General features: G+C 38.7%; 1 protein-coding gene and 1 pseudogene across 1 annotated transcript; one reads left to right on the forward strand and one right to left on the reverse strand.

The window, feature by feature from the left end:
* LOC107641238 lies at positions 1,938–2,705 on the forward strand. The gene has a single exon (XM_016344737.1). It carries the CDS (start codon positions 1,938–1,940, stop codon positions 2,703–2,705), a length of 768 nt encoding a protein of 255 aa, XP_016200223.1.
* Positions 7,945–13,997, reverse strand: part of LOC107644329 — an 8,441-nt pseudogene continuing 2,388 nt past the window's right edge.

The following is a 13,997-nucleotide window of genomic DNA, read 5'->3' on the forward strand; positions in this document are numbered from 1 at the left end:
AATAATTAATTTTAATATATATCTAATATAATTATTTTGACTATTTTATGTTGTTTGACCTTCTTACTTTAAATTATAATTATATATAAGATCATGATTCTCAACCATTTTTTTCTGATTCTTATGTATATGAGTTTTGTCCTATTGTTGATTATTTTTCACCTGAAAAATATTTTTAAAATGTTTAGTTTGGTATATGTTACGGGTCTGGCCCACGGATCCTATACCCAGAACGGTCCCCGAATTCGGTTACCCGGGTCCGACCCACTTCGCCCTTCCAGAAGGCCCGGAACCGATCCATTAGAGCTCCTAACCAACTTTCGAATTCAAACGTCTCCCTTATCTTAATCAAGTAAGATAAGATAAGATAATTCAAACGTCTCCCTTATCTTAGCCAAATAAGATAAGATAAGATATTCACCATCACCTATAAATAGAGGACCCAGGTCCCTCCAGGTATTCATTCATTCCTCACACCTTATACCTCTCAGATCCATTCTGACTTGAGCGTCGGAGTGTCTTTGCAGGTACCTCCCCCCATTGCTCCAGTCAAGTGATCTGGCATCTGCCTCAACCTGCAAGTTCTCGATCCATCTCTCAACCCGTACCAGAGACATCTTGTACATTGGCGCCGTCTGTGGGGACTTTGCAACGTTGTGGCGGCATGGCGGATAACCCAGAAGAGAAATCATCAAACTCAGATTTCTTGCGTGTAATTGAGAGCAAAAAGGAATAATGTTTCCTTAACTTGCATCACCTTTGCAGTGATAACACACCTTCGCCCTACTCCAACGGCGAAATCCAAAGGAATAATGTTTCCTTAACTTGCATTACCTTTGCAGTGATTACACACCTTCGCCCTACTCCAACGGCGAAATCCCAAAGGAATAATGTTTCCTTAACTTGCATCACCTTTGCAGGGATAACACACCTTCGCCCTACTCCAACGGTGAAATCCCAAAGGAAGAATGTTTCCTTAACTTGCATCACCTTTGCAGCGATAACACACCTTCGTCTCCCTTTAGTGGGACACCTCCACCTCTTGGACTCTCTCATTCACCACTCCCTCATCCGTCTCTCCAAGCGTCATGGCCCCATCTTCTCCCTCTATTTTGGCTCCATGCCCACCGTGGTTACTTCTTCTTTTGAACTCTTCAAGCTCTTCCTCCAAACCCACGAGGTCACCTCCTTCAACACCAGGTTCCAAACCTCTGCCATCCGCCGCCTCACCTATGACAACTCTGTCGCCATGATTCCCCTTCGAACCTTACTGAAAATTCATAAGGAAGCTCCTCATGAACGACCTCCTTAAACACTACCACCATGGCCAAGCTCAGACCTCTCAGGAGCCAAGAGATCAAGAAAGTTCTCAAGGTTCTTGCACAGTTGCGGGGGACAGCCAAATCGTGAAGGCATGACGGAGAACCTCGAGGAGCAATCCTCCACCCAACACCCCAACTCCCGAACTCCAAGATAACACTCCTCCCACCCACGGGAGGATAATAAGCGCGGCACATCGCCAACCAACCCCAACCTAGCAACAACCAAAAGAGGACAACCGTCCTCCCACTGAAGCCCGGCCACCCGACGGCCTAGGAGAGAAGGCGGTCCAGATAATCCAAGAGCTCTGCCTCAGGGTGCAAGACCTCAAAGGCCCAGTTACACCCAAAGAAAAGCACAACGCCAAAAACGGAACTCACGCAACCTCCAGATCAAGATCTCGCCATGAAACCAGGCACGGCGGATCGCCAGAACGGCGACATGCCAAGAGATACAATTGTAGCATCTCCCGTGACCACGGACATGACAGGATGCCTGAATGACGACACGGAAAAAGGTATGATCGCAGCGTCTCACACAACCTGGCTCATCAACATGACACGGATGACGACCGACGACATCGAGAGGCCAAATGCACAAGAAGTGACCACGTCATAATGGGAGCCACTCCCTTCATTGAAAGAATCCTGAAAGAAAAACTCCCTAAAGGCTTCGACAAACCTACGGATATGAAGTACGACGCTACCAAGGAACCCCAGGAGCACCTAACGGCCTTCAAGGCCAGGATGAACCTGGAAGGGGCCGCTGACGCGGTCCGAGGTAGGGCCTTCCCGGTAACCCTAGCCGAGTCAGCGATTAAATGGTTCAACGCCCTCCCCAACGGATCCATAACTGGCTTCCACGATATCTCACGGAAGTTCATGGCCCAATTCACCACCAGAATCACCAAAGCTAAACACCCCATCAGCTTATTGGGAGTCACCCAGAGACAAGATGAGTCCACGAGAAAATACCTCGATCGCTTCAACGATGAATGTTTAACGGTCGACGGACTCACAGACTTAGTCGCAAGCCTTTGCCTAACTAACGAGCTCATGAATGAAGACTTCCGAAAACACCTCACTACCAGACCGATGTGGACCATGCACGAGATCCAGAGCGTCGCAAAAGAATACATAAACGATGAGGAAGTAAGCCAAGTCGTAGCCGCCAATAAACGACAGCACGGCAGCACACGACACGGCAGCACGGCACCTCAACATAACCCCCCACCAAGAGAAAACTATAAAGAATATCCCAAACCAGCAAACGTAAACCAACCCCCCAGAATCGAAAAATTCTCTAACTACACACCTCTGACGGCCCCGATCACCGAGATATACCACCAAATAGCCGATCGAGGTATTCTCCTGAGGGCCCGATAACTCAAGGAAAGAATGGGCGGCAACAAGATCCTGTACTGCGACTACCACCGAGGATGCGGACACAGGACACGAGATTGTTTCGACCTAAAAGACGCCCTCGAGCAAGCCATACGAGACGGAAAACTCCACGAGTTTGCCAAAATCATCAGGGAACCAAGACGCGCAGAAAAATACAGATCACCAGAAAAAGAAGGACGTAACCCGAGGACACAAAGACAAGCCTCTAGGGAAAGCCCTGAAACAGATCCGACCATTATCGTGAACATCATCACAGGGAAAGACACCCCAAGAAAATCAAAATCAGCACTGAAGAAGGATCTCAAGATCCTGGAAGTTAGAGACCAAACCCCAACCGCCACCACCAATAGAGCGATAACATCTCCCCTGAGGATTGCCAGCATGGCACCTCGGCAGAAGATGCCCCCTTCGTCATCTCGGCAAAGATTGGAACCGGGCTAGTAAGAAGAATACTGGTGGACACGGGAGCAGATTCCAACATCCTCTTCAGAGAAGCTTTCGACAAGCTCGGACTCCGCAACGACAACCTCCAGACACACCGCAACGGAGTAACTGGACTCGGAGACAACTTCCCCAAGCCAGACGGTTCCATCATTCTTCCCCTTACCATAAGGACGGGAAGCCAGAGGAAGACAATCCTGTCCGAGTTCGTGGTCCTCAAGAACTCCACCGCTTATAACGTCATTCTCGGAAGAAAAATAATCAACGACCTCTCCGCCGTCATCTTTACCAAATACCTTCTAATGAAGTTCACGGCAGAAGATGGCTCCGTCGGAACCATCCATGGAGACCGGAAAACCGCGGTAGAATACGACAACACCAGCCTAGCCCTACACAAGAGATCCCGAGACGTGACAGGCATCTTCCTTTCCGACCTCGATGCACACCAAAGTCCATGCAGAACCATGGGAGGAAACGACAGAGAAGCAAAGTAGGGCCTTGCAGACAAGGTCAGGAGTATTGCACACCTACGGGAGCTAGCCCTAAAATAGAGAATAAGCCTAAGGTATAATGGCAACATGGTACGACGAGACTTCAGACCAGGAGACCTTGTCTTACGACAAAACAACATCGGTCTACCCACTCCTAGAAAAGGGAAGCTCACGCCCAACTAGGAGGGTCCCTACCGAATCAAGATGGTAATCGAAAAAGGAGCCTACAGGCTCGAAAGACTAGATGGGACCAAGCTCCCAAGATCCTGAAATTCCACCAACTTACGGTGCTACTATATGTAGAAACATCCTTCCAAAGCAACAAGATCGAGGTCGTTTAAGACTATCTCTTTACCTTTTATATTTTGCCTTCTTTACTTTCATTTATTGCTTAAGTTATTCAATCGTATATTTTCTTACTGGGCACTCTTTCCTACCCACATCGGGAGGTTTTAACAAGGCCCAAACCACAAATGAAATTCATTATTTCAAAAGCATTGCCCCGTTCAACGACACGAACAAAACGCGGCTACACCCAGGGATCGATCACCCCGAGGCCAACAAAACAGATATCCAAATAACAAAACGGGTATTCAAATAACAAAAAATGGCGACCTGGGGATCGATCACCCCAAGGCCAACAGAATGGATATCCAAATAACAGAACAGATATCCAAATAAGTAAACGGCTACCTGGGGATCGATCACCCCGAGGCCAACAAAACGGATATCCAAATAACAAAACAGATATCCAAATAACAAAACAGGTATCCAAATAACAAAAAATGGCGGCCTGGGGATCGATCACCCCGAGGCCAACAGAACGGATATCCAAATAATAGAACGGATATCCAAATAAGTAAACGGCTACCCAAGGATCGATCACCCCGAGGCCAACAGAACGGATATCCAAATAACAGAACGAATATCCAAATAAGTAAACGGCTACTCGGGAATCGATCACCCCTAGGCCAACAAAACGGATATCCAAATAACAAAACGGGTATCCAAATAAAAAATGGCAGCCCGGGGATCGATCACCCTGAGGCCAACATAACAGATATCCAAATAACAAAACGGATATCCAAATAACAAAAATAGTGACTCATGAATCGATCACCCGCAAAGCCAACAAAACGGAAATCCAAATAAGCTAAATAAAAAAAATTCTTGAAATCGGCCCACTAAGAGGTCTAAAATAAGTTCACAATAACGGCCCAAAAAAAGGCCACACAAAACAAGCATGAGGACGGGCTTCCAACTTGCAGAAAGCCAGACTGACCAACATCATCCTACCAATTGGTGCAGAATGACGTCACGCCTTTTTCAGGCCCCTCATAGTCTCCCAAACTACAGAGGATCAGACTCTCCAACAACTTAGCATTGAGACCAAGAAAGCATACTCTCATGCTCCGGGGGCAACTGTTACGGTCATCAAACCCGGCATGTGATGAAACGCCCAAACAACGCGCTCCTCGCCTGGCAATGAAACTACCAGGAACTCCCCAAACCGTCGACCTCGACCGGAAAAACCAAACAAAGATCTCCTTGCCAAACCATAACGGTAAGGAAAAGGTTCCTCCAGCGATGAGACCGAGCACCCTCACTCTCTCGCTCCGGGGGCAACTGTTACGGATCCGGCCCACGGATCCTATACCCGGAACGGTCCCCGAACCCGGTTACCCGGGTCCGACCCGCTTCGCCCTTCCAGAAGGCCCGGAACCGATCCACTAGAGCTCCTAACCAACTTTCGAATTCAAATGTCTCCCTTATCTTAATCAAGTAAGATAAGATAATTCAAACGTCTCCCTTATCTTAGCCAAATAAGATAAGATAAGATATTCACCATCACCTATAAATAGAGGACCCAGATCCCTCCAGGTATTCATTCATTCCTCACACCTTATACCTCTCAGATCCATTATGGCTTGAGCGTCGGGGTGTCTTTGCAGGTACCTCCCCCCATTGCTCCAGTCAAGTGATCCGGCATCTGCCTCAACCTGCAAGTTCTCGATCCATCTCTCAACCCGTACCAGAGACATCTTGTACAGTATCACCGTCTGTGGGGAACTTTGCAACGTTGTGGCGGCATGGCGGATAACCCAGAAGAGCAATCATCAAACCCAGATTTCTTGCGTGTAACCATCAAATTAGAGTAAAGTATCGTTTTTGTCCCCAACGTTTGGAGTAAATCCTATTTGTATCCCTAACGTTTGTAAAAGTGATTCAATGTTATTCTGCCGTCAATTACACATCAGAGCGCTTTAGTTTGAGTTTTAAAAATTTATTCTTGAAGTTAGAATACAAATGTCTGGATAGAATCGATGATCTACTCCAAAAAATAGCTCATCAAATGTTGAAACTAATTCCTACAACATTTACATAATTCACTTTTCTAGGGATATAATTGAATCTAAACACAAATAGTGGGTATAATATTAAAATCGAACACATCCAAATAAAACATAATTGAGAATGAATACATCCAAGTGAGAATAATTGAAAAATATAATCTGATTTGTTAGTATAATTGATAGTAGGATAACATTGAATCACTTTTATAAACGTTAGGGATACAAATAGGACGATTTAAACGTTAGGGACACAAATAGAACTTACCCCGAACGTTGGGGACAAAAACGATACTTTACTCAATCAAATTATAAATTCCATTCTTCTAATATCTAAATGTTTTTATTATAACATTTTAAAGTGTCTAAAATTGACAATTGAATTATATGTATAAATAATAATATTGTTCATATCCTGTTCCAAAATATAAAATCAGGCTCAACAAAGAAGGCTCATCCAAAAAAGAGTAGCCACTTTGCCTACTCGACCTATTAGGAGGTCAGACGCGACTAGGAAGGTAGATATCAACAAACTCTCAAAATAAAGGGAATGGTCATTCACCAACAAAGGTGGAACTACTCCAAAAGGTTGTTATATATTCTACTATAAATACACTGACACTCCCTCAACTATATTCACGTCTCAATCTACTAAAAACCTACTTAAAACTCTTGCTAACTTAAACATCGAAGTCTCTTGTAAGTACCACCCCCTACCTCCTCACGAGGAGCTCGAACGGCGGCACTTCGGCACCAGCACAAGTCGGACGCTGCCTCAGAAAGATTCTAGACCTCACATTCAGTCCTAAATCACTGTTTCAGTTAATCCTTGAAACATTTGCGCTGGTGTCGAGGACCTGAAAGTCTACATCCGAATATGACGGATAATCAATACGAAGACGGTCACACGGCGTCTGAGTCGGAATCAAAACACCACCATGACGACTTGACGCTGGTATTACCTCCACCTCGAGAAAGAACGAATGTGTCCTATGGAGAAGGAACATCAGGAAACCCTCAACCATGGTGGATCAATTCAGAGATTCACCCATTTGAGGACGAAAAATCACCCCATCCAACAGAAATACTGGGGTTAGTTCATGGCCACCGTAGACGACTAGAACAACTCGAATTGGAAGTTAAACGACAACGAGAAGCAGAACGGGAATTACAAAGAGAGGTACGACGACGAAAAGAGCCAGAGAAAAAGCTCTTAAGGTTAGAAGCTAACCTCCAAAAATGGAGCAATTGGGAAGAACGGAAGGAAAGTCCTTTGGGAGGAGAAGATCCGTTTGTTGAAGAGATCATGCGAGCTAGGGTTCCCAAAAATTTCAAAACTCCCGATATGGATCTCTATGATGGAACGACCGATCCAAGGCACCACCTCAGTAATTTCAAGAGTCGGATGTACCTAGCCGACGCCTCTGATGCAATTCGTTGCAAAACCTTCTTGATAACTTTGACCAAAACCGCAATGAAGTGGTTTGATAACCTACCTCCCAAGTCGGTAACTTGCTTTGATGATCTGACAAGGAAGTTTCTTACCAGATTTTCAATTCAGAAAGACAAAGTAAAGCATGCTCTAAGATTGCTAGGGGTTAAATAGGAAGTTGAAGAGGCACTCCGAGACTATATGGAAAGATTCAACAAAGTCTGCTTGAAAATACAAAATTTGCCTACTGAAGTAGTGATAATGGGATTAGGGAGAATTACAAAATCATGCTATTTCATTTAATAAATGTGAGATAAGTTGATAAAATTCCCTAAATTTAACACAAGATAAACCACAAAATTGGAGTTTATCCGTGACTCAATAAACTAGAAAGCAGTGCACTTAGATAAGAATCAATCAGTCAATGTAGCTTCCTGGAATATCTAGTTTATATTAATATACTGCTTAAGCAAACGTTACTAATCAAGATTAATAATAACACAAATGTTAATTCTTAGAGCTAGGACAGCAATAAAGCATCGACATCATTTTATTACACGAATTCATATTATAAAACAAAAATTTGAAGGGAAAACTGAGAATAAACACAAATAATTCGCCAATTTAATTGTAGTTGAAACCTTTTAATCCTAATTAAGCTTCACTAAGTAAACGATAAGTTGGCCTACCTAATAAGTGCTTACTTCTTGGTATAGAGAGTCCAAATTTTTCGGTCATATCTAAATCCTTTGGGGCCATACCCAATGGAAGTTCCCAACTAAAACAATGCACTAATTGTGCTATAACAATCTTAATGGTAGTTAAACCCATATTCATCCCAGGACACCCTCTACGACCTGACCCAAATGGAATGAGTCTAAAATCATGCCCTTTAACATCTACATGGTTGTTCTCAAATCTTTCTGGGAAAAATATGTCACTATTTTCCGACCAAACTCTTGGATCTCTCCCTATTGCCCATGCATTCACCATGATTCGTGTGTTTTTCTCTATAAAATAACCATGTATAGTAACATCTTCTAATGACTCGCGTGGCACAAGAAATGGTCCAACAGGGTATAATCGCAATGTCTCCTTCACAACCATGTCAAGGTAAGGCAATTTTTCTAAGTCTTTTTCTTCGACTTGTCTATTTATTCCCACAAGGACTTCCATTTCGTTTTGAAGTTTTCTCAATGTTCTTGGATTTTTTAAGAGCTCTGACATACCCCATTCAATTGCGGTTTTAGAAGTGTCGTATGCTCCAGCAATTAAGTCCACTACAATAGCCTTTATATTAGTTCTTCCAACTACGTGTCTTTCTTCATGATCATTTGGGTCCATTGTTTGATTCATGTGGCTAAGTAATATGTCTATGAAATCCTTGTTATGTTGTGGGGATCCATCTGATGAAGGGTGGTCATGATCGTTGATGATATGCTCCAATGCTTCATCAATGGCCTTGCTTACTTTCTTTGTTGTTCTCTTTAGTCCCTGTTGGTTCACAATCATACGAGCGAGGTATGCATGTCATTTATTTATTTTTGTTTTGTAAATATTTTGTAGGTAAAGTATAATTACTAAACGGTGAAACATTAATCATAAAACAATATATAGAAACTAATAATATAGTGATATCAGTTCTGTGAAATAAATTGAGAACTATCATATGCCAATTGGTCCAATTATAAGAATAACTAAAAAATTAAAAGAAAGTTTTACAAACATGGATAAATTATTTGTTTAAGAGATGTATTAAGAATTGGACAAGACAATGATTAATGATTATGGAAAGTCATATATCTTATTATTTACAAGTTATATTAAAAACTCTCATTAGTCAAGTTAAATCAAATAAGCATTACTTTCTTAGTATTTATTTTAAAACTTATTTTATATTTATTTATTTTATTTTGTAGTCATTTTTTTTTAATTTTGATAAATAAAATTTTTTTTGAAAAATTTGAGTGTAAATGTCTCATAATCCTTATCCTAATACCACGTATTTTTGGATTTTCAATTTTGATCATACCTTAGAATTTTTAATTACGTATGCACAATTTGGTTTTGTCCTTGTTTTAATACTAAGTCCCTTTATATTATCCTTTACATTCCAATTCAAAGTGCGGTAACCTGCACCAACTTAAAAAAAAACTTGTTATTCCCCGCAAAAAAATCTTGTTAAAAAAAAGAACAAAAAAAAAAAAAAAAGAAAAAGTTTTAGTGTAAAAAAAAATTATTTATATTCATATATTTTTAATATTGTTATTCCATTTTTTTATTGTATTTTTATTAGTTTAGTCCTTATTTTTATTGAGTTATATTTTACTGTTTTTTTATTATTTTAATTATTCTTGTGATTTAATTCTCCTTTTAGTGATTGAATTCTTCTTCTTTTTGTTTGGTTTTTAAAGTGTAACAACTAAAGAAATTCTAAGAATAGTAAAAATAAGAGTGGTGAATTTAATAGAGACTAACAGTCATTTTTAAGAGTAAACACAAGTATTTATCTTTAAGTAAAACACGCGAAAGAGTGATTGTGAAGTTATTTTTATAATATTTTTGCAAGTTTATTGCTATGACGAGCCACTCAAAAAAAAACTCTAATTGACATGAGAATGATGCAAAGGGCTATTTAACATTTAACTAATCGCTTGAATAAATTGAAAAAATAGAGGTAAGAGATGACACAAATATTGTCCAAGAATATTAAACAAGGAACTTTTTGAAATCGGCATCAGAATCATATACCTTCTGATGATGACTCTGATGGGGCTATAACCCATCGACGCAAGAGTCAAGATAGCAATATCAATGCCATCAAGATGCAAATTCCACCATTCAAAAGGAGAAACAATCTTGAAGTTTATTTGGAATGAAAATGTAAGGTGGAAAGAAATTTTGCTTGTCATAATTATTCTGAGTCAAAGAAGGTTCGTTCGGCAGCAGTTGTGTTCTCTGACTACGTCTTGCTTTGGTGGAATGAACTAGTAAAGACAAGATGACAGAATGACGACCACCCTATAAAAATTTGGGATTTTATGAAGCGCCTCATGAAGAAGATATTTGTCCCTTCGTACTACTATAGAAAAGTACATCAGAAGTTACATCGGTTGCCTCAAGTCTCTAAGTTCGTTGAAGGCTACCATAAGAAAATAGAGATGCTCATGATCACTACCAACATAAAAGAGGATACTAAGGTTACTATGACACAATTTATAGGTGGTTTGAATAGAGCAATTACTAATTTGGTGGAGTTACGTCATTATGTGGAGATAGAGGATTTAGTCAGTATGACAACGAAAGTGGAGAGGCAATAACAAAAAAGAGCACCAAGGAGATTGTCTCATACTAATCTAAAGTGGGAGTTCTGTAGTGCTGACACATTAAAGACTAAAGATGTTGAATTCAAGGAGTTGTTTGATGTTATAAAGAAGAAATATAATTCTAACTCTTCTTCTGCTACTTCTAGGCACAGAGATATTAAATGCTTCAAGTATCATGATATGGGTCATTATACTAGTGATTGTCCAAACAGAAGAATGATGGTTATTAGAGGGAATGATATTGTGTCTGATTCTGATCATGATGATGATTCTAATTATAATAGTATGCCACCTTTGAAGGATCATTCTGATGGTGATGTTGAGTATGCAGTCTATATGGTGAATCTTTTGTTGTTAAACGTGCTTTGAATTTGCAGGTGAAAGAAGATAACTTAGAGCAATGCTAAAATATTTTTCACACTAGATGCTTGGTGGGTGGAAAAGCGTGTAGTCTTATTATTGATGGCGGGGTTAGACTAATATGACTAGTACATTGATGGTGGAGAAATTGAGTTTGACATGTGTTGGATATCCTAAATAATATACGTTGTAGTGGTTGAATGATAGTGGTGAGATCAAGGTTGACAAGTCGAGGTTATTGAGGTTGATGAAAAAATAGTGAAAGCTATTCGTGAATGGCCAACGCCTAAGAATGCTTCTGTCATAAGAAGTTTTCATGGTTTGGCTGGTTTTATAGGAAATTTATGAAAATTTTTTCTATCATTGTTGAGCCTCTCACATAGGTTATAAAAAAAGATGTTAGATTTAAATGGAAAAAGAAACAAGAAATTGTATTTCATACCCTAAAAGATTGTTTGTGTTCTGTCCTTATTCTTATTTTATCTAACTTTAATAAAACCTTTGAGATCGAATGTGATGTTTCTGAGATTGGTATAAGTGCTATTTTGATGCAGGAAAGGCGAGCCATTGCCTTCTTCAATGAAAAGTTGAATTTAGTTCAGTGCATATATTTAACTTATGACAAAGAATTATATACTTTGGTTCGCGTTTTGGAAGTTTGGCAACACTACCTCTTACCTAAGAAGTTTGTGATTCACACGGATCATGAATCATTAAAGTACCTAAAAGGACAAGGTAAGCTTGATAAAAAAATGTTGAATGGGTGAAATTTATTGATATATTTTCATATGTGATTGCCTTTAAATAATGTAAAGAGAATGTAGTTGTTGATACTTTATCTATGAGGTATGCTTTGATTACTATACTTACTTCTAAGTTGTTAGTATTTGAGTTTTTAAAGGAGTTGTATACAACTAATTCTGACTTTTTGGCTATTCATGCCTCTTGTGAATACGGTACACATTTAACAAATTTTATAAACATGGTGGTTTTCTGTTTTGTGATGATAAAATTTGTGTGCCTGCTTGTTCTATTAGGGACTTACTTGTTCTGGAATCACATAATAAAATTTGATGGATCATTTTGGTGTGCATAAGACATTGAATGTGTTATCTGAATATTTACTAGCCACACATGTGTAGAGATGTTAAATTTTGTGCTAAGTATATTACATGTAAACAAGGTAAATCTAAGTCTTTACCACATGATTTGCATACTATTTTACCTATTTCTCTGCATTCGTGAATTGATATTTCTAAGAATTTTGTTCTTGATTTGCCTCGAACTAAGAAAGGTAGAGATAGTATTTTTATTGTGGTAGACAAGTTTAATAAAATGACTCATTTCATTGCATGCTATAAAATTGATGATGCAACAAACATTGCTGATATGTTCTTTAGAGAGGTTGTGCGCTTGTATAGTGTTCCTCAAACTATTGTTTCTAATTGTGACGTAAAATTTTTGAGTAATTTTTGAAAAGTGTTATGGGATAAATTGGACACAAACTTATTATTATCTACTACTTGTCATCCTCAAACTGATAGTCAAAGTGAAGTAGTAAATTGAACATTAGAGACTTTATTACGTGTTGTTGTTGCTAAGAGTATGAAAACTTAGGAAGATTATTTACCTTTTATTGAGTTTGTTTATAACAAAACAATTCATTATTCTACAGGTTTTTCTCCTTTTGAATTTAGATATGGTTTTAATCCTTTAACTGTTTTGGACTTATTGCCTTTGTCTTTGAGTAATCTTGTTAACTTAGATGCAAAAGGTAAAGGTGAAAAGGTTAAAAAACGCACTTAAAAGTACGTGAATTGATTGAAAAAAATAGGTTGATAGCTCAAAGGGTGAATAAAGGTCGAACACAACTTGTCTTTGAACCTGATGATTAGGTATGGGCTCATTTGAGAAAGAAGAGGTTTCCTACTTAAAGAAAATCCAATTAGACCCTAAAGGTGATGGTCCATTTCAAGTTCTCAAAATGATCAATAATAATGCTTATAAGATTGACCTTTCAGGTGAATATAATGTGTCGGCTACTTTTAATGTCTCTGACCTTTTTCCTTTTTATTTGGATGTAGATTCAATGACGAATTTTTTCAGAAGGGAGAAAATGATATGAGCTCCATGGGACAAACTGAAAACTGTTATATGCCAATTGGTCCAATTACAAGAGTAATAACTAAGAGAATAAATTTTTTTTTGCAAATATAGCTAAATTATTTGCTCAGGAGATGCATCAAGAATTGGACAAGACAATGGTTAACGATTATAGAAAGCCAAATATCTTACTATTTACAAGTTGCATTGAAGACTCTCCTTAGTCAAATTGAATAAAATTGGCATTATTTTTTTAGTATTTATTTTAAGACTTATTTTATTTATTTTATTTTATTTGTTTTAAGCCCAATTATGATTTGATCCATTTTTATTTTAGTGAACTTATGAGTTGAGATTTTGAATATAAGAGGTAAAAAAATTTTAAAATCTGGTAGTTATTTTTTTCCTTAATTTTAATGAATAAAAATTTCTGAGTTTCTTTAAAAAATTAGGTGTAAATATGAGAAGTAGAGTAATTTCTTTAACTATTGTATCTAGAAATTAAATTGAAGTAGAGAAATTCTTTTTATTTTTTATTTTTTATCTTATTATAGATTCCATATCATGGAAGCTTCTAGCATGAAAAAAAGATTTTAAGGTCCTTAAGGAACCAAAATAAATTAAGAAATTGTGAAAAATATAAGGGTTGTTTTGAAATATAATAAAAAAAATAATTAACCTCCACATGACTATACTCATATGATCATTCGTGTGTTCAAAGAAAATTAAAAAAATTCATATTTTTGAAGAGCCCATGTCACCCTCCATGC

This window comes from Arachis ipaensis, chromosome B05 (assembly GCF_000816755.2).
Source record: "Arachis ipaensis cultivar K30076 chromosome B05, Araip1.1, whole genome shotgun sequence".
Taxonomy (NCBI): Eukaryota; Viridiplantae; Streptophyta; class Magnoliopsida; order Fabales; family Fabaceae; genus Arachis; species Arachis ipaensis.